The sequence below is a fragment of the Amaranthus tricolor genome, chromosome 4 (assembly GCF_026212465.1).
Source record: "Amaranthus tricolor cultivar Red isolate AtriRed21 chromosome 4, ASM2621246v1, whole genome shotgun sequence".
NCBI classification, from domain to species: Eukaryota; Viridiplantae; Streptophyta; class Magnoliopsida; order Caryophyllales; family Amaranthaceae; genus Amaranthus; species Amaranthus tricolor.
This window is the reverse complement of record NC_080050.1, coordinates 32,315,311-32,336,081: the sequence shown is the minus strand read 5'-3', so window position 1 is coordinate 32,336,081 and position 20,771 is coordinate 32,315,311. Positions and strand designations below refer to the sequence as shown.

The following is a 20,771-nucleotide window of genomic DNA, read 5'->3' as shown; positions in this document are numbered from 1 at the left end:
CCGTCGACTCGGCTTAGTACATTGGAGAAAACCCAAAACAGCCAATATCAATCGCGGAGTCGGCTTTGGCTCAACCTCCATGGCCACCGACTCGACTTCAACCTCTGAAAGAAAGACGCAAATCAGCACTATCCGCCGACTCGGTGTTGCTCCTTCTTCCCTCACAGATGACTCGGCTGAAGTTATTGGAAGACACCATCATCATCACCTTCATCCCCATATACGAGACTCAGTTTGAGTCACACGTATATCAACAATCTCCTCCTTGACGAGAAACAGTAGTCAACAACTACCTCATCAAACCATCGTAAAACAAACAACCATTCTCAAGCCAAACCCAATGCAAAGCTCAAGCATAAGCCATACATCCCGACAAGTCTCCAACCAAGACCCATCCCGATAAGTCTTCAACTAAGACCCATCACATACTCGTTTCCAAGTATAACAACTCATGACGCTCAACTACCATCACAAGTTCACTCATAATGCTCCACCTGTATCACGAGTCCACGAGGCAAGCTCCACCTTGAGGTTGTGCACACCTCCACCTATGAGCTCCCTCAACACCGCCCCTAAGGGCCTATGCTAACGAATCCAGCATAATAAAGAATCTACTAGGACTGTCAGAACATTCTACCTTCTTTACCTCTATCTTCATGTACGTGCATTCCGAATGAAATCTGACCATACCGTGCTTCTCCCGAACATCAAGTACTTGGTCACTAAACACACAATCTTAGTACACAAAAGCTAACCAAGGTTGATCACAAAGAACCATCACCGAGATCAAGACACAATCAAACTCAGCGAACACAACCCAAGCTTCAACCGATGTAACTAAGCACCTAACATCATTCCCGTACATAAGAAACACAACAACTAATCCAAGCAAAGAGAATAAATCTCTACCTGTCAGTGCCCCCACCCAGGTTGAGTCACAAACCTGCAAATGACACTTTTGCCATGTGCAAAACAAGTACACTGGAGAAAACCCAAAACAGCCAGCATCAATCGTCGACTCAGCTTTGGCTCAACCTCTATGGCCACCGACTCGGCTTCAACCTCTGAAAGAAAGACGCAAATCAACATTATCCGCTGACTCGGCGTTGCTCTTTTTTCCCTCACAGACGACTCGACTGAAGTTACTGGAAGACGCCATCATCATCACCTTCATCCCCAATTCCCCATATATGAGACTTAGTTCGAGTCACACATATATCAACAATAACCTTTGATATCAAACATTATGTCCAACTTGAACATGAAATACACATGATTTAGTGAGTTATTTTTGCAAATTCTATTGTTGCTCTACTTGCTATATTTTTGTTTTGTATGGGTCAGCAAGTCTTGTATGAGACCGTCTCATCATATGTGCCCATATAATTAGCTCATTTTCCAGTGAATGTTATCACTTTAATATTATAAGTGATCATTTTAAAACTAAAAATAATAACTTTAAAACTGAAATAATCATTTTAAGATTACAAGTAATCATTTTATGATAGTAAATGTTTATTGAATCAACTTTATAGAGATGATCTCACTGTGAAACCGACTCATTTAAAAATTTGTATCTCACAATGACGGTCTCGTACCATATTTTGTGAAGTTTATAGCATTGCATTGCTTTAGGATTTGTCATATTTGTGCATGCTGAGGCGGAAAAGTATATACCTTAGTTCTTTAGCCTAACTAACCCCTTTCCAACGTAACCATGTTGTCTTTGAGACCAATTGTATTTTCCCATTTTCAGTTGAGCAGAGGAACAATCCTCATCCCTCTCACCTCTAAGTATTTAACTACTCCTTTAATTAAGTCTTCCACAAGTAGTAAACTTCTCAATTTTAAATCTTCCCCTTTTCTCTCATCTCCTCTTTCCGCTTCCTCACCTTTCTCTACCTCTCCCATGGCTTCCGCCTCTCAAAAACCCTTGCATTATCCTCTCACTCGTCGTGATGATTCCGTCGTTGATGATTACTTCGGCGTCAAAATCTCCGATCCTTATCGATGGTTTGCATTCCGATTTCATTGATTTGTTTTTTATTTTTAAAATTAATTTGTGAAACTGAGGTTTTTTTCTGTTTTGATTGATTTAGGCTTGAAGATCCCGATTCTGAAGAAACGAAGCAATTTGTGGATAATCAAGTGAAGCTAACTGATTCTGTGCTTGCAGAATGCGATACCAGAGATAAGCTTAAGGAAAAGATAACAGAACTTTTCGACTATCCACGGTTTTATCCGCCATTTAAGAAATGTGATAAGTACTTTTACTTCCATAACTCTGGTCTCCAACCGCAAAGCGTTCTCTATGTTCAGGTTTCTATTTTGAATTTATTTCTTTTTGAGCGGTGGCGTTGATCTATTAATTCGCTAGCATAGAGTATTTTGTTGTGAGTTTGTGTTATGTTGATTGATCGTTGCTGTTATTAGCTCATAATTGGAATCGCATTAGTTGATTACAGTTTCGCTTTTTCGATTTTATTTGTAGAACTGTGTTCTAGCGATTTGATGAGTGATTGTTGACTCTGTTAGCTTGGAATTATAATTGCATTAATTAATTTCGGTTTTAATTATAGTACGTAAACTACTCTTTGGATATCGTAATATAATGATATGGAATAGCTAGTTTCATTTTCCGTTTTGTATGAGTTGGATGTAGGTGATAGCTCAAGCATTTTATAATGATTATTAATAGGTTGAAGAAGTTCAAACAAAATTAAATGGAAGGACTTGATATAGACCAACGCCATATTACTAGTGATCTAGATTTCTGTTTGAAGGAACCTAAATAAGCTAGGAGAGGAGATGTAGAAAGAGAGTTGTGTTACCAATGATTGAGGTAAAATGCTTCATATCCTTTGACTGGAATGTGTCTGTTTCTCAAGCAACATAAAAAACAATGTGTCCTGGATATTGTGTCCAAGTTTTCTTCAATAGCTAACTAATTATCTGAAAGCTTTCAAAAAGTGATTATGTTTCACAAAATGTTTGACCTTATACTCTATGTATGTTGTGAATGGGATATGACAATGGTGAAGAAACAAGCACAAAAAAAATGCAAAGAAAAACACCAAAAATAGAGCAAACAACAACAATGGCAAACACAATAGATACCTCCCCTTCAAAATAAGTATCTTATCATTAATATACTCAACAATACATTAATAACTCACCTTACAAGCTTCAAGAACAACCTCTCAAAGCAAACATTGAACCTTTGATGTCAAACTCTCTCAAATGCCCTAATACATGTGGAGTGAACTCTCTTGGCTAAGACCTTAATTAACTCTTAGTATTAGGCTCTCTCTTAAACCCTAATGAACTCCTAAGACCCCTTATATAGTCCATGTAAAGCCCACAAAGAACCTTGAATTAAACAGAATGTTTCTGTTTTCGTAGCCTGTTGCTCGCTCGGTCGAGCGAGCTTGCTCGGGTGGTCGAGCAAGTGTCTTCCTGCACCTATTGACTTCGTGTGTTGCTGCCTCGCTCGAGCAGCTTTGACCCTCTTTGTGTGCCTCGTTCAAGGCACGACTTAGGCCCTTCATTGAGCTTCCCTTTGCCTTGTTCAAGCCATCTCAAATCATCCCCAACACTTACTTCATCAAGTGATCCAAAACGAATCACTCCATGCTTCAATTCATGCTCATCATCATTCTCAATAGTGCAAGCCATTGAGTAAGCAACAAGGTGATCGAACTCACCTCCATCAAGGTGAGATTTGGAGCTTGACTCAACAATGTAGAACTTGCTGTCTTTGGGGAACATGTCATGAACAACAAACTGCCAACTGCCTTGTGAAATATTGACCTAATTGATTTAGTTCAATGAACAATCATTTTTGCAGTCTCAGCTCTTGATTCTTCTCTATTGTATAGTATTTACCATATACTTTTGATGGATTTTAATGGCATTGGGAGAATGAAATATTGTATGAGTTATTAGTCATTCTTTTCACTCTTTCTGAGCTCTTTATGTCAGCGCGCTACTCTCATTGGGTATTCCTATCCAGTTGATCATGTGCTATTTACTCTAATTCCTTCCAGGATAGTCTGGATGGAAAACCAGAGGTGTTGCTTGATCCTAATCAGCTTAGTGAGGATGGAACAGTGGCTTTGAGCGCTTGTTCCGTTAGTGAGGATGCAAAATATTTTGCATACTCTTTGAGTGCAAGTGGGAGTGACTGGGTAACAATCAAAGTAATGAGAATTGAAGACAGGGGAGTTGAGCCTGACACTCTATCCTGGGTGAGTATATATAATATTCTGATTTGAAATTTGAGAATATCTTACGGTGAAAGAAATCGTGCTTACTTAGTTGATGATTATGTTTACTGCAGGTTAAGTTTAGTGACATTTCCTGGACGCATGACAATAAAGGGTTCTTCTACAACCGATACCCACCTCCCAAGTATGTAGACTTCATTTTTTGCTTGTAAATACATGGCATTTGGATCATGCAGGATCCAGTCTTTTACTTCTTTAGTGTTGATCCTGTAGCTTACCAATTTGACGCAAGAAATTTTGTTGGTTTCATTGCTGAGATTCTGAAGTGGATCTAAAACAAAACCCAAAATGTGCTAATTATGCTATGAAAAGTCGCAGTCATTGCTTAATTGTCAGGCTGTAAATTTACGTTAAAATTATTAAATATTTTGCTTTCAATATTTGTGGAAAATCCTAGGAGATCCACATATCACTTTTTAAATGTTCTCCCTCTCCGGAAACAATGTACTAGTTTAGATCGCATAGATGTTTGGAAAAAGTTTTTTTCCTTGTGGAATTTTCAGAATGGCTCCATCTTTAGTTTAATTGATGAGAGTGTTGGAATGGCCGCCGAAAGTATCAAAATGATTTTCCAGTAATATTATGGCGTATCTTCAACTTGGAGAGTTCAGGAAAATGTTACTTTAATCTTCCTGACAATAGTACTTTTTTTTCCCTGTTTTGGTCGTATTTTGAGATGATACGCATTTTAGTTGATCCTTTATGCTCATATAGCAAGCAAATGTCTGAAAGTCGGATTCTGGTGCAGTGAAGGGCAAATATCAGATGCTGGAACTGAGACAAATTCTAACCTTAATCAAGAGGTGTATTATCATTTTCTTGGGACTGATCAGTCGGAGGACATTTTGTGCTGGAGAGACCCTGAGAACCCCAAACACACATTTGGGGTAGAAGTAACAGATGACGGAAAGGTACTTGAGGTTCTTGCAAACTGATTATTTTTAGGCGTGTTTCCTTTTGATTTGGTATCATGCTAAATAAACTAAAAACTTCACCAATTGTCTCATTTTTTTAGTAAAAATCATTATTGAAATCTTCAGCTTCTGATCATGTGTTCTTTGTAAATTTTCAGTATGTTGTTCTGTACACTTCAGAGAGCTGTGACCCAGTGAATAAAGTCTACTATTTAGATCTGACAACACTTCCCAATGGGCTTGAAGGATTTCGTGGGGGAAAAGACTTGCTTCCTTTCACAAGGCTCATTGATAGTTTCGATGCAGCTTATGGGGTTGTTGCTAATGATGGCACAGTTTTTACATTTCGAACTAATAGGGATGCTCCGAGATATAAGTTAGTTCGTGTCGACTTGAAGGCTCCTGATATATGGACTGACATTATTCCTCAGTCCGAAAAGAATGTTCTTGAATCAGCCTTTGCAGTAAATGGAAACCATCTTCTGGTATGTTATTTAAGTGATGTGAAGCATGTTCTTGAGGTTAGAGACCTTGAACATGGTTCTCTTTTGCATCACTTACCCCTTGACATTGGGTCAGTTGACGACATTTCTGCAAGGCGCAAAGACAGTGTGGTGTTTTTTAGGTTTACAAGCTTTCTGTCTCCGGGCATAATTTACCAATGTGACTTAAAGTCAAATGTTCCAGATTTAAAGATATTCAGAGAAACTGTTGTCCCCAAATTTGATCGTGATGAGTTTCACGTCAATCAGGTATTTGTTTTCAATCCTATGATTTTTGTCCTGTGGAATTATCTTTACATTATGTTTGGGTTTGGGGAAATGGGGGAAAAGAAGGGGAGGAAATGGAGGGATGGAATTTTCCTCATTCGGATACTAAAAGAGGAGGGAGACGGAGAGAAGGGAATTGGCTCAATTTTGAAATTTAGTTTCTTGATCTTCGTACCCCATTTGAAGATATCCCAATGAGTTTTCAATCTCCATCATTTAATCTTTTTCTCGGAAAATTCAGTAAACTGTATTTGGATGAAATTCTACTGGTGAAAATTTTCTTGTAGTTTTGTGATAGCAATAATCTTCTAATTGGATAAAGCGCTTTCTTTTAAAAATCTAAGAGCCCTGCACCAGTTTAGATTATTTTAAAAAGGCAAGCATCATCAATAGTGTATGTGTGGCACATTGCAGCAAATATTCCAACTACCCTTATGATTTCCTATGTCTCTAGCGGGCTTGATTTAAGTTGATTTTCATCTATAAAAGATCAATAGCTACCTTTGTGAGAGACCATCTCTCAACGAGACGACCTTAAAACAAGAATTCCACATTCTTATTTTCTCTTTAATTTGCATTAATTGGGCGTCATTTAGCCCATATATCTGATGCATCTCTCGGAGCGACCGTCTCTCACAACAATTTGTGAAAGATCAAATAAAGTGTGCCGCATTTCGGAACTGGAAGGGACACCGAATTGCAAATGTTTCCATCTCCTCTACTCCATTTGTTGTTGGGATTCATTGTTTTCAATGTGTAATGTTATTGTGTTTATTGTTAACTACTACCATTACAATGCATACATGCCACTATGCCAGTATGCCAATCCCCCCCCCCCACCCCCACATACACACACACATTTTTATCTAACGCTTGTGACCTTTTCTATTTGTCTTCAGGTTTTTGCTACCAGTAAAGATGGCACTAAGATACCAATGTTCATAGTTACAAGAAAAGGAATTGTTTTGGATGGATCACACCCATGTCTCTTATATGGTTACGGAGGATTCAACATAAGCATCACGCCATCCTTTGGCGTCAGTCGCATTGTTCTTTTAAAGCACCTTGGTGCTGTCTTCTGCATTGCTAATATCCGTGGTGGTGGTGAATATGGAGAAGAGTGGCACAAGGCAGGATCCCTTGCGAAGAAGCAGAACTGCTTTGATGACTTTATCTCTGCTGCTGAGTTTCTCGTTTCAAATGGGTATACTCAGCCAAAAAAGTTGTGTATAGAAGGTGGAAGTAATGGTGGCCTTCTTGTCGGTGCTTGCATTAATCAGGTTTCTCCTAGCACTGGACTATTTTAAAACTCCCCATAGCAGTCTTTAGCCCACATAAATCTGCTAATAATTGTGGACTGTGGTTGTAGAGACCTGACATTTTTGGCTGTGCTCTGGCTCATGTTGGTGTTATGGACATGCTTCGATTCCACAAATTCACAATTGGTGAGAGAACATGGTCGTGATAAAAGTGGTTATATTTATAAATGATACTCTTTGTTGATGGGTAATTATTTTTCAGGCCATGCTTGGACATCTGATTATGGTTGCTCTGATAAAGAAGAAGAATTCCACTGGCTTAAAAAGTAAGTAGCATGTTTTGACTCTTGATAGTTGTCAAAGCTGATTATCGAATATATAATGATCTGGTATTGGATTCAGTGTCATGTGTCATTTTCTCATTTAGTATAGTTTGTAGAAAACCACCCAGAATAGTTGAGAATTTGCGAAGAAATAACCTAACATGAAGTTATTTTCATCTTATAGTTACCTTTTTGGAAACACCTATAAGATTGTTCTCTTCTGTGATAAATCTGTCCGAATGCTGAAGACTTTATTAGCTTTCATCAGGAAATTGTTTTTGTCTAGAAGCTGTTGTGCATATGTTCAGTTTAGTAGCTAGCACTTTGCTGTTGTTAGACGGACCCAAGCTTAGTTTATTTGAAGAAAGTTATATTGAAGACTTGTGAAGTTTAATGTCTTTAGTATGATGGGGTGTCTGTCATTTGTTAGTGGATAAAAGTGGATTTCTTTTGGCATTTCATCTCTAAAAAAGCGCATGCAAACTACATCCTAGTCAGTGAATGATTATGTATTTTCTTTTAGTGTTGAATCTTGAATAAGTAAAGATTTTTGTTTTTTTTTTTTTTTTTTTGGGTTACAGATACTCGCCTCTACACAATGTTAGGAGACCATGGGAGATGTCTTCTGATAGCTCTGCGCAGTACCCTGCTACTATGCTATTGACAGCCGATCATGATGATCGTGTGGTGCCTTTGCACTCACTCAAGTTACTGGCTGTAAGTTCTCTTGTGCCATCGTACCACCTGCTGTATATTACATGCAGCACATATTTCTTTCAACAAGAAAAATATCAAAATTATTCCTAGTTCCCAACAATGATGGGTTCGACTACAATACATGAATCAATCAGCATCAGAGATGTTCGCTATCAAAAATTATATTTGATTCAACCTTACTAATCTACAACGAAGAAATCAATTTCAACCCACATATTATCAATATGTCCCTGAAAATTCCCGATTCTTTTTATTTTGCATTTCGATTATTCAAGTGATCATTTGTATAGTATCCTTATCTTCCTCTTTTAATTTCATTTAAGTTCCAATCTTCCACTTTTCTATCAGGTGCATTTTCACTCTCTATCCGTAATCAAATCAATATAAACAATTTCCTTTCATTTTTATCTTCAATATCTATGACTTTTGAAAGATATTATTTGTACTTGCAGACATTGCAACATGTTCTTTGCACAAGCTTGGAAAATAGCCCTCAAAGGAACCTAATCATTGGTCGGATTGAGTGTAAGGCTGGTCATGGAGCAGGACGCCCAACGCAAAAAATGGTGAGCTATTTGTAGTGTGATTCTTAACGAAACTAAAACTATTTACTTTTTCACATTTTATTACCCCAGTGTCATGATGTGTTGTTTAATTATAACTTATAAATAATAAATAATGGTAATTGTAAAATTTTGAAATCTAATTTTCATAGAACTAGCATGTTATTCAATAGGAATGAAACTCAATCCTCAAACATGTTTTTCTTTATAAATTTTCATTATCACCGTGGAAGTGAAAGAATTTTATCAAGATTTATTTTTTGAACTTGAACAAGCATAAGTATCTTCACATGTGAATTTTTCTATCGTGACGAAAAAAAAAAAAAAACACTAATTTCATATTACTTTTTTTACATTGTGCATCACTCGGGCTGTTAATGTAATAGTAGTATAAATAAACCAAATAAACCATTGAATGTAATAATAGAAGTAAAAACCAATGCTTTTCTGAAAATTTTAATATGTAGAAGTATATATAATAAACCAATGCTTTTCCACATTTTTTAGATTGACGAGGCGGCAGATCGGTATAGCTTCATGGCTAAGATGGTAAATGCATGTTGGATTGATTGAATGGCTACACCGAATTACAGAGAAGTGTGGTTTAAATTTGGATATTTTTTCAATTTGTGATTGATGAGGACTTTTTTTCAAAAGTTTTATGTATCTCAGTTGGTTTCTGGGAGTTTTTAGAGCTTTTATTGGGTAAATTTAGTGTGTTCTATTGGTCATTAGAATTTAGAAAGTGGCCAATTGTTAGAGGTTCAAGTTAGATCAAGTTCATTTACGATTAAGACAAAAGATTTACTCCTATAATTTTTCGATTTTAAATTATTATAAAATAATAAAATGTCTCAAATCATGTATATTTATCATGTAGAGGTAGATGTTTTCTAAAAGTTGGGCATAATCAACTTTTATTTTTACACGAATAACATTGTGTATATTAAACCCTCAAACTTCATTTAAGTAGAAAATTTAATAGAAGTTGCTTAATGTCTAATGAAATAATTTTTTTAGTGATTCATATTGTTATTTATTATGTGAAGTTAAATGATGTTTGCTAAGAACAAGGCATAATTAACCTTTAATTCTACAAAAATAAAGTTGCCTATATTAAACCCAAAAACTACATTTAAGTAGAAAGTTTAAATACAAGCTGCTTAATTTCATCATATGATGAAATAATTATTGTAGTGATTCATATTGCTATTCAATTAACATCACGATACTACAAGACAGTCAATTAGCAAGGATTACAATGTCTTTTGCAGTATACAAATTGACATTTTCATCTTAGAGGTCAGAAAAGCAAAACCATTTTTTATAATAATAATAATAATAATAATAATAATAATAATAATAATAATAAGAATAATAATAATAATAATAATAAGAATAATAATAATAATAATAATAATAATAATAATAATAATAATGTGTAAACTCAAAAGGACTGAAAAGTGAAATCTAAGCAAATAACTAATCTTCAAATGAAACATAAATTTAAATTGCATAACCTATTCTTCACTGCTTGTAAAGGAAACCAAGGATAATAAAGAAGCAACCATACAGCCAAGTAGTCCACAACGGCTGAAAGATGCGCCTTGAACTGCTCGTATCTCCTTAAAAGGTCTCTGCCAGCTGAAACAGGGAGCCTTTTGTCTGGTCACATATTCACTAGTGTTGGAATAGCCAAAATTTAACATGCTTTTAACCCAAAATTACAAAAGCCAACCTTCATTCACCTAGGAAGCAATCCATCTTGACATCCGTTACATCAAGTTGGAGAATTTCTGCCCTACAATCCAGAATCGAACCAAGGCTGCAGCCAACGAAAAGACCATAATGTAACACAAGATAGAGGGATCCAAGTCTAAAGGGAAGTAATAAATTTATATGTTCAATTGCCAGTGACTTGTGAGGAATTATATATAGAAGAGTATGCTCAGCATTTTAATATGCATCTTATTTTATTTGTTATCCTACAACAATCTATCAACATTTTATATCCCTACACTCCAATGTCATTAAGTGGCTCTCAAATAGGCTCCACCTAAGGATGAGTTTGTGGATAGGGTGTGCAGATTCTTACCCTTGCAATAACAAAGGTTATTTCCAATTAACCATTGATAGTAAATGTTATTTGCAACTACACATAAAGAAGTGCTTTTGATTTACTGAGTCATTTCATCACAATTTGTTACAATCCAAAACTAGAAAACTACTATAATCACTAGCTCCATCAAGGATGGACAAATTATCCAATTTGTTTCACCAGTACTCCAGTACAGTGGTCATCAAAGACAATTTCCCAGTGTCCTTCAACCAGCAAGAAATTTTAAAAGGTGCAATATGACAGCATGCCTCCCATAGTCTCCATCAACTAAAATGCATACAGTACATGGAGTACAACAATTTACTGTTATCAGAAAATAAGGACCATTTTCATTCCCACCTCAATTGATCACAACTTATTTCTGGGACGGGAAGTAATTTTGACACTCCTAAGTTTTTTAATCATTTGTCTAGAAAACTACCCTCTTTTCTAAAGAGATCTCATTTCCTATCATTATGGTATAACAATGAAAATGTCCCTTAAAATGACTCGGATCTCATGACTAAGCAGGGATTATCTAGATGTAGGCAAAGAAATTATACATATAGGAGATAGAATTCAAGTATGAGAAGAAAAACATCAAGATCAAGTTATCAACATACCTTGGATGAGTACGTCCCAGGTCTCCATGGACAAATTCCTTGATATATGTTCCAGCCTACAATATAGACCTTGTATCATTAGTATCAAGATAATTTTCAAGTAGGTGATTAACGAATATTAAGACAACAATCCACATGCATAATAGTCTCCATTATGCTTATTCAAAGTTCACACCATAAAATACTTGTCGAAAGAAAAGACTTCTAGCTCAGGGAAAGAGAAGAGGTTTTGAATTTATTAGAAGGGAGCAAAAATGTATTAAGTGAAAAAATTAAAGATGTGCAAAGTAAACCTATCAATTCTGACAAGTGCTAGATGCAGCATTCACTTCTATGAATTCCGACGCAAAGAACCAAGCAATTGAAACTAATACAAAGAGGCTCACAAAGATCAGTACCTGCGTACAGAGATGTAGGAGAAAAAATTGGGTACTTCCAGTAATCTTCTCAATATTCATCCTGTATTATAGAAGAATTAGAAAGAAAAAGAGAAGAGCAATATATAGCAGATAAAAAAGGGAAAGTTCTGGCCAGCCTGCACTTCTGATTATTTAACAGTTAGTCAAGAAACTGGTTGAATGACTGGCTTAGCCCAAACGCTCGGCCAGAAAAGGACAACCCTAATAATAATGTAAAGAAACTACTTCAAGATAGGACTCTCACCAATGGATTATCTTTTCACGTTCTAGTGGACTTCTACGATGAAGCACCCTCACTGGAGTTCTCTGTAACACTTTCTATATAACAAACAGAGATATTGTAATTAGTTGAAAAATCAAACCAAAGAGCATCAACAATGCTGAGGAAAATTAGAACATAGTAGAAAATATAATTCCTCGATAATGACTCCAGAAAAAAGGTGTTCAATCACGACACTTCAGAAAATTAACCCAGTTACAGTAGAAAAGGTTAGCTAGAAACATGCTATCAAGCTATCAGCATTACAGTTTACAGATCAATTTGGTGTACAATAAGAATTTGACTGGAGGACATGGAATGGAGCTGGCCAGTCCCATTAAATATGTCAGCTTAAAATTTTAGGATAACTAATACGCATCAATTTTTTTTCAACTGAAAACTAACCTTACCAAGTTCCCGACATCATTCACCACTCAAGTTATTTGGATAAAAACTGAACCAAAAAACCGAACATGAATTTTGATTTGGACTTGTCATAAATTGGTTTGGATTTGGATTAGGAATCTCTTAGCTGAAATATTTTGGCTTGGATTAGTTGAGCCTTCTAAAGACCGAAAACCAAAATTTTGAACTAAATAAAAAATATGAGCTCACTTTCGCTTTATTAGGCGATACTAGAAAAACATTGTCAATCTTACAAACAGAGATACACTTTTACTTAATCGGCAATTCAAGTTTCATTTTTTCATCCCTACTTTTGCTACTATGACATTTATTTTTTTTATTTTCAAATTCAATTTCCAATTTAGATTTTTTTTAAGGACTAGAGTTGGTTTGGATTGGGTTCAAAAAGTTGAAACTGAATTAATTTGGTTTGAAAAAAAATGGTTTGATTTGCTTCTACGTAAAAACTAAACCGCAAACCGAACTTTCACCCATATTCACCACTATATTTGGTGTATGGAAGGATGGATCAACTTCTATATAGGGGGAGTTTGTACTTGATGGGTGTATTTGCATCTCATATGAAGTCCTAGAAAGACATTTTACTTCTACAATAATTTGTTTGAACTTTGAATACACTATGAGGAAAGGTAGAGGAAATTTGTTTACCTTCACCCTTGGCAAGCCAAATTCTTTCACTATTGAATAGATTTGAGGATCAATCGAAGGTAACTCCTTCCCTACTGTCACCTCTCAACCCCTCCTATGTTTCTCTCTCCACTTTCCTCAATAATTGCAAGGCCACTAGATGGCATTCGAATCATATAGCTTAAAAAAATGATACAAGTACAAATGTAAAATATAAGACTTAAACAAAGATGTCATTTCATTTCACAAAGAAGCACCTGTAGAGCAGGAAAATTAAAGCTCAAGTAAAGATTTATTCAACACCCTGTGAAAGGCAAGGGCCTCTACAGAGGCAATAATATTTCAGAAAGAAAAAAACTTGAATATCTATATCAAACAATGCAAACTTTCATAGAACAAGTGAACAGAGTGTAAAAGTTTTTGCATCTAAAGAAAAGCTGAGTAAAGATTTATTCAACACAGAACTCACCAAATCTTTTAATGAAGATATAGTTGTCAAATCTGTTTCCTCAAGTTCACGAGAGATCCACACTAGGGCTGCATATTGCTTCTGATTGAAAGAAGTGGTATAGAAGCATTCTTATGTCAAACATATGCATGAACTGAACTGAACAAAAGAATAAACTACAACATTGATTGCCACTAGTAAATTAACCTGCTTATCTGCTTCACCTTCACGCATTAAGGTCCAACCTTGATCATCAACAATCTTTAGATTTTTCACCCTCACCTAGATAACCAAAGAAATCTACCTCAAAGGAAATTATATTAAAAACAGGGCAGAAAAATGAAGTGGGACACTAACCAAAGTACCTAGTTATAGCAAATTCTTTTATCAGCAAAAATGGACTATTCTCAAGCAAGCATCCAAAAGATGTTTGGGAAAAAAAAGACGACGACAATAACAGCGTTATAAGCAATCTAGTGCCCTCTTACCAATTTTCCCTCCAAGCTATTAATTTTATTCTCTATCTCTTTTATTGATATTTCTGATGGCAAGATTCGAGGATTTTGAATCTCAAGTATAAAGGGTCGTCCTGAGCCCAACATCCGGACCTGAAATCAGCCCAGTGAAGTAAATAGAAGTGATTACACATGAACTTATTCAAACACATTAACTCACATGCTTAGTACATCGATGTCTTCTCTACCAGCGGCATGGAATTTGTAATTTTCGCCCTTGCAAAATGGAAGAACGTTATTGCCCACAATCTCCTAAAAAATAAGAACAAAAATTAATGAAGTCAATTGTCATTGCCAACCCTAAAGTAACAGGAATAAAACAACATATCATGTAGCCATGTAAAGGTCAAACCTCAACAGATGCTTCTCCCATCCTTTCATCATCAATAATCCATCGTGTCTGACTCACATTTCTAGAGTACTGCAATTATAAAAATAAAGCATGAGTGCTCACCTCTCTCAGGAAGCCAAGCTATTCAAGCAGATTTCTCTGTAAATTATACAATTAAGGATGGTAAAAATATAAAACCTTGAACAGAAACCAAAACCTTCAACACACTTTTAAAGAAAATATGTTTATGAACTGGTCCGTTAATATGCTACTATATCACAGCTAGATTTCTGAATCTAAAGCAGGTTAAAAATGGACAACTGGTCCGTTAGTACTCTGATGCAAGTAAAAATTGGGTAAGATGGGCTTTTTAAAATATGACATTGGAGAGCAGCAGTGAATTAATTTCAAAAAGAAACCGAGAAAATGATAACACCTTCCAAAGTTTTTCCGACATGGAGTATTTTTTCAATTAGTTATCAGCAAACTATCTATTTTCAAGTTACTCCCTCCATTGCTTTGACTTTATTCCACATGCAAAGTTAAGTTTTAAAGTGTGGCAGAGTGGGATAAAGAGAGAGTAATGGGTGGAAAGGATCAGACATTAGTGAGACACGAGAGTAGAAGACCCAATGTGCTAAAACTGTAGATTGAGAAAAACAATGGGGTACCCCCAAGAAGAATGTGAGGAAAAACTGAAAGGATAGAGCGAAAAGACAGAATTCAACAACATTAATACCCGCACAATGTAACAAGCTTCAGATCACACCTAACTGTGCATTAGTTTAATACATTAAGTCATGTCATGCCAAACTAGATTAATTTTTAATTCTAATATATTGTGTAGGAGCAGACATGGAAATCAGTGAGACTTCAAAATCTTGAGAAATATAAGTGGAATCACATGCTATCTAGTAGGTGAAGAATCCATGTAATGCTTAGTTTTTCCCCCAGTTTGATTCAAAATAATTTTTTTGGAGCCAATTTACAAGAAGAAGCAGAACAATTAAACAAAAAAGAGAGGGATTTTAATGATAAACCAAAGTATTCAAAGCAAAATTAGAAATACTGAACACTTATAACACTAATTGACACGTGATTGTGACATAAAATTACCATATCGATAACCCTTAAGGCAACATATAGCAAACCCACAAAAAAAATCAGGCAGAAAGTATGAAAAATTATCATACCTTCAAGTATCTACCACCAATATACATAGGTGTCCTAGAACAACGGATTTCCAAGCAGCAGCCTGGGATCTAAATAACATAGAATAACAAGTTAAAAACAAGATAATTTTTTAAAATAATGAAGATAAATTGAGTCGTTGATGTAACAAGAAAAGTCCACATATTGTTAGCTTAAAGCTCATTGATGACACAATGTTTACATTTAAAATCCAACAAAAAAAATAATTATTACTTTGGCAACATATTTTGGGCTTTGGTTGTATGAGAGAAGTAAAGGGTGAATACAGTGTTGAATTAGATACACGCAAAGCAGAAAAAAAATGCCATTTTCGCAGAAGGACTGACTTTGACCATTCAGTCGTTAGTTTTGCATGAGTATTATACTACTATTCAGCAGACATAGTTAACATCGAAGGTGAGAGTGAAAGAAAAGAACCACCTTCTTCTCCAATAATCTGAGGGATGTTTTCTCTAGCAAGCTGTCAGAAGTACTCTCTGTTCCCATTCCATCTGTATTGCCAATATCTGCTCCAACAAATAGAGGCATAAGGATCACCGAAGACGCAACCCATAGACAGGGAAAGCATAGCTGTGAGCCTATGATATATATAATTGCATGGAATAAGTAACAATGACAGTTCATGTGAATCAAGAGATGTGGAATCTTGAAATGTTACTCTTTCATCTTTTACAGTTTCTTGTAATTTCTACCAGATTTCACTCTCCTAAACCCATAGCAATTGAAGGAGAAGCACGGACATACTTACATTAAATTTAAAGAGTAGTTGGAATTTACATGTATCAATCAAGCATTGTAACACATCTAACCAACACAGATACAATTTGGTTTACAAAACACAGCTTCATGGCAGAACACATTGATGAGATTATACGAATCCTCTTTAGTCTTTACACTCAACTTTCAATAAAGAAACCACATTAGGCAAGTAATATCCTTTGAAAGCATTATTTATCAATTTACTTAGAGATACCACATTTATATGCCTATGAAAATCTCTCAAAAAGAAATTTAACACAAGTCCGGAAAAGTTCAGCATTTTGTTATATACGCACTTCTAAAGTTTTCCACATGTCTGAAAAATATAATAGAAGTATAATTCAGGCATTGTATATGTAACTATCTCTAGTCCTAATATTGAACTAATTGTTTTAAAAGAGCATATTAGGTCAATGCACACCAAGTACTTAATTTCATGTATATCAGCTCTCCAAATGATTTATATGCTTACCCTTAATTTCAAATAATAATCCACCAGCAATAACGTTGTTTAGATACAACAACATTCCATAACCCAATGACACTTAGTGACTCCACCCAAAAGGAATTTAGGGGGTTAAATGTACGCAACATTACCCTCATGATACCAAAGAATTTGTTTTCGATTGATCGTTGATTGCAAACATTTTTATTCAAATAACAAAAAAAAAAAAAAAAAAAAAACATTTTCCATGCAATGGTAATCTCCTTGTCATCTCAAAGGTTTCCGCTCATAGAGACTACTGCAAAACGCAAACAAACTTCCTAGTGCAATAAGTGGGAATTAATGAACCCACCTGTTCTACTCTTCTTGCCAACATGGTTATTTTCTTTTCCATTACTAGTCTTTGCTGAGATTTCAGAAGAGGTGTAAGTCAAACGAACACGGAAAGAGCTTGAACCGGATGTGAAACCCTGTGCAACATTGCAGCTTAGTACTTGTAACTAAAAGTGGGCATAAACATATTATATGTTGTTACAAGGTGTTACTCTAGCCACCGACAAAAGAATTCAACATTCATTTAGCCTTATAAATAATAATAATTGTCCCAAAAGGATAGATATGTTAGGCATGGAGAAAAATTAACAAATCAAAATTTGATTTAACAAATACAAGTTTGATTGAAATGACAAAAAAAAAATTAATGCTTCCACTTCATATATGTTACTTAATCCTAACTCACCAACATCATCTCAAGAGGATTTGCTATATATAACTTCAGAGCATCCTTGACAGAAATGACTTCAGAGTGAAGCATTTCTCTAAACCAATCCTTGGAACTGTATTTTTCTTTCATATATAGCCTATACATCAATAAAAAAAACAAATGAACCAACATAGAATATATGGCCTGAGCATAAGGTAAAGAACAAAAGTGCAGAACCAACTTATTTTGAAGAGAGCACATAATGATGAAAAAATAAATAAATTATGAAATTCAAACAGAAGAAACACCAGACACTAAAGAACTATGACACACAATGACGACCAACCTGATAGCATCTTCATTCTCCAGAATAATTGGAGGGATAGAGACTTCAAGTGAAAAGCTATCAGCTTGATGACCTTCCTTCCTGATGAGTTCACATATTAATGCAGCAAAGTCACTGCCACAACCTCGGTTCACCAATGCTTGTTTCTCATCGACATAGATAAACTGCAGAATGCCATAACAGACACTGCAAATAACATCTTCCTTAGCAGAGCCATTTATTGAAGGATCATCCTGGCTAGGCTGAACCCCTACGACCTCTGATAATAAAGTAGAGATTCGGGAATAGTGGGAATAAATAGGTCCATATTTCCCAAATAGTCGAAGAATACACTGAGGACATAACTGCAGGTTACAAATATACTACAAACTATTATTAACAAGTACTTGAGATTTCAACTATGACAAACTGATGAGCTTAAGGCAGTATTTAAAAAACATAGTAAACTTACTATTCTACCCCAAAAAAGCAACTTTCTAGTATCTATTAACTATAATTCGATGATACTCACAAAAGAGCCACAAAACTATGTATTTCTCCTAAACTCCCTCCCGTCTCTCGCATAAGCCTTTCTTCCTGATCTTTTTGTTCTACTCTTGTATTAATTGGCATTCGAGAAGTGTCTAATACTACTTCTGATATAATTGAACAAAACTACACTAACATACTTCCGTTCGTTCAAATGAGTTACTAAATTTAATTTCACTTTGATGCACTATTTTTACCATTATTATCTTTATTGTGTATAAATAAAATTATAAAAAGTCGATTCATTAAAATTATGCATTGAGAAATAAGATTTTAATTGAATATATTTGGCATATATATAAAGAATAAGAAAAACAACATTGATCGATGAATACTTACTATCCGATATAGCAAATAATTAAACAAAATGACAGCATAAAATAAGTAGAACAACATCGACTAATAATTAAACAAAAGGACAGCATAAATGAACGTAATAACAGCATATAAACACAATTTCGCAGCCAATTTTTTCAATACATATCAATTTCATGCAAGTCGTCCTTGAAAATTAAAAATTAGCAATCCAATAATTCAATTCAGAAAAGCAAACATAATAACTGTAAAGAATATGTTCACAACCAATTTGTGCATTACATATCAATAACATGCGATTCGTCCTAGAAAATAAAAAGTTAGCAATCCAAACACTCAACTGAGAAAATTAATTTATCGGATTAAAAGAGAAAAAAGAGAAGATAAAGCATACTTTGAGAGAGAGTAAGTCCTTGACTGCCATAGGCGGTAGCGAGCGAATGTCATCGTCTAGAAGGCGGAGCTCCTCGTCAGCGTTATTCGCCGCCATTTTTTATTTATTTTTTAGGAGAAGTGAAGAGGAGAGATCGAGAGAGAAATCAAAGCAATTGAATTGATGGCGGATTGCGGTATTTTAACCAGCCTACAGACGAACAAAGGTGGGGAAAAAAGAAACCAACAAGAGAGATTTCTGGTGCTTTAAAGATACCCGATTTACAATTTCACTCTATTTTTGGATGCATAAAGACTAGCCCCAGTGTATGTTAAAAAGACAAATTCTTCATTAATTCATCCATTAGGGTTTGATAATGATGAATTATGTTTGCCAAAGTTAAAAAATGGGTTAATTAAGAAACTTTTTTCAAAAGGTTTCAATGTTAATGTCGCTCTTGTTTAACAGTAATGAGTTGTTTTAAGAAAATGTTCCCAAAATTTGTAATTATGTCTGCAACAGTTAAGTAATGGATAATAAAACAAACTGTTTTCAAAAGGTAGAAGTGTTTGTTATCTTTTCAGTTTAATTATTTTCTCAAAAATTATGACAGTTATGCTTTTTTAACTTATTTTGAAATTAAACTAAATTTTAGTGTTTTAATACAGTTTAAATATTACCATTTTAAAAAGTAATTAATTAAATAGTGTATATGGGTGATTAATAATAGAGTTTTAAGATTTTCTCTATATTTCCTCTAACTAGTTTAATTCAAGAATTTTCAATAAATATTATAGGTCCATAACCATTATCTGATTAGACAACTGATGCTCATAATTACTTAGACAGAATAATAGTTGTTCTTACAATTGTCTTGTGCCGAATATGTCCAACATGTACATAAACATGCTTTGTTAAATTTAAAGTATGTTGGTCCAAAAAAACTAAAATGACCATCTACTACACAAGCAAATCAAACTCAATTTTTATAATACCCTAGCCTAGCTAAATTTTAAATTATTTTTTCTCTTAGTAATTAAGCAGATTGGCTGGTGTTTAGTGTTCACCTTTGATTCAGACACTACAAATAAGATCTCACTTTAGTTTTTATAATATAGCAAAATCATAAAGACTAAAAGTAATGAGTTTGGCAAGTGCCTTGTGCCCACCCTTGATGTGAATTGTCAAAATATGCTGCCAAATTCTGCATAGTATCGACTCTTGGAATGGCGCACATGCACATCATTGTCCAATAATGTTGATGGCCCTTCTTTCTTTCTTTCTTTCACTTTTGGATCCATATTAGGTTCATTTATAGATGTTTCATTGTCCAACCTAACATTTATATTTTGATTCAATAGTAGTATAGCAACGTCTGCAACCCATTATTCTCCATTCAACCCTACCTCAAAATGAACAGTGAGGAGCATTATTGTAAGGGGTCACGGGAATAAGGATTATTTGTTGTATAGAGTAATATTTTGGTGGTAAGAGCATCCATTAAGTCGCGGG

At 34.9% G+C, this 20,771-nt stretch overlaps 2 protein-coding genes across 5 annotated transcripts; one reads left to right on the top strand and one right to left on the bottom strand.

The window, feature by feature from the left end:
* The first annotated feature begins 1,651 nt into the window (after positions 1–1,651).
* On the top strand, positions 1,652–10,272 carry LOC130810275 (uncharacterized). Its single transcript, XM_057676272.1, has 12 exons — positions 1,652–2,013; positions 2,100–2,319; positions 4,047–4,247; positions 4,340–4,410; positions 5,035–5,197; positions 5,359–5,952; positions 6,870–7,250; positions 7,340–7,415; positions 7,492–7,555; positions 8,134–8,269; positions 8,722–8,835; positions 9,340–10,272. Exons 1-12 carry the CDS (start codon positions 1,718–1,720, stop codon positions 9,403–9,405), a joined length of 2,382 nt encoding a protein of 793 aa, XP_057532255.1. The 5' UTR covers positions 1,652–1,717; the 3' UTR covers positions 9,406–10,272.
* On the bottom strand, positions 10,238–19,715 carry LOC130810276 (uncharacterized). Of its 4 annotated transcripts, none has more exons than XM_057676276.1 (16): positions 19,281–19,715; positions 18,044–18,387; positions 17,734–17,854; positions 17,347–17,464; positions 16,211–16,296; positions 15,772–15,840; positions 14,600–14,668; positions 14,419–14,499; positions 14,221–14,340; positions 13,940–14,014; positions 13,754–13,834; positions 12,217–12,290; positions 11,952–12,012; positions 11,554–11,609; positions 10,571–10,657; positions 10,238–10,476 (listed from the first exon to the last, which is right to left on the bottom strand). In XM_057676276.1, the coding sequence occupies exons 1-15, from the start codon at positions 19,374–19,376 to the stop codon at positions 10,573–10,575; spliced, it is 1,536 nt and encodes a 511-aa protein (XP_057532259.1). In that variant the 5' UTR covers positions 19,377–19,715; the 3' UTR covers positions 10,238–10,476; positions 10,571–10,572. The 4 variants fall into 4 exon arrangements, with proteins under 4 accessions (XP_057532259.1, XP_057532257.1, XP_057532256.1 ...); XM_057676274.1 differs by having other exon boundaries at positions 10,238–10,497; positions 10,581–10,657; XM_057676273.1 differs by having other exon boundaries at positions 10,238–10,497; positions 10,581–10,657; positions 18,044–18,405; positions 19,281–19,587.
* Positions 19,716–20,771: the final 1,056 nt, after the last annotated feature.

Bases quoted from the DNA above. Each gene is read 5' to 3' on its own strand.
- LOC130810275 (XM_057676272.1), top strand. From the start codon at position 1,718: ATGTTGTCTTTGAGACCAATTGTATTTTCCCATTTTCAGTTGAGCAGA. The intron at 5,953-6,869 runs GTATTTGTTTTC...ATTTGTCTTCAG, and splicing joins ATGAGTTTCACGTCAATCAG to GTTTTTGCTACCAGTAAAGA. The intron at 8,270-8,721 runs GTAAGTTCTCTT...TTGTACTTGCAG, and splicing joins ACTCACTCAAGTTACTGGCT to ACATTGCAACATGTTCTTTG.
- LOC130810276 (XM_057676273.1), bottom strand. From the start codon at position 19,376: ATGGCGGCGAATAACGCTGACGAGGAGCTCCGCCTTCTAGACGATGAC. The intron at 18,406-19,280 runs GTATGCTTTATC...AATAGTTTGTAG, and splicing joins AGGACTTACTCTCTCTCAAA to TATATTTGTAACCTGCAGTT. The intron at 14,669-15,771 runs GTATGATAATTT...TTATAATTGCAG, and splicing joins TTGGTGGTAGATACTTGAAG to TACTCTAGAAATGTGAGTCA.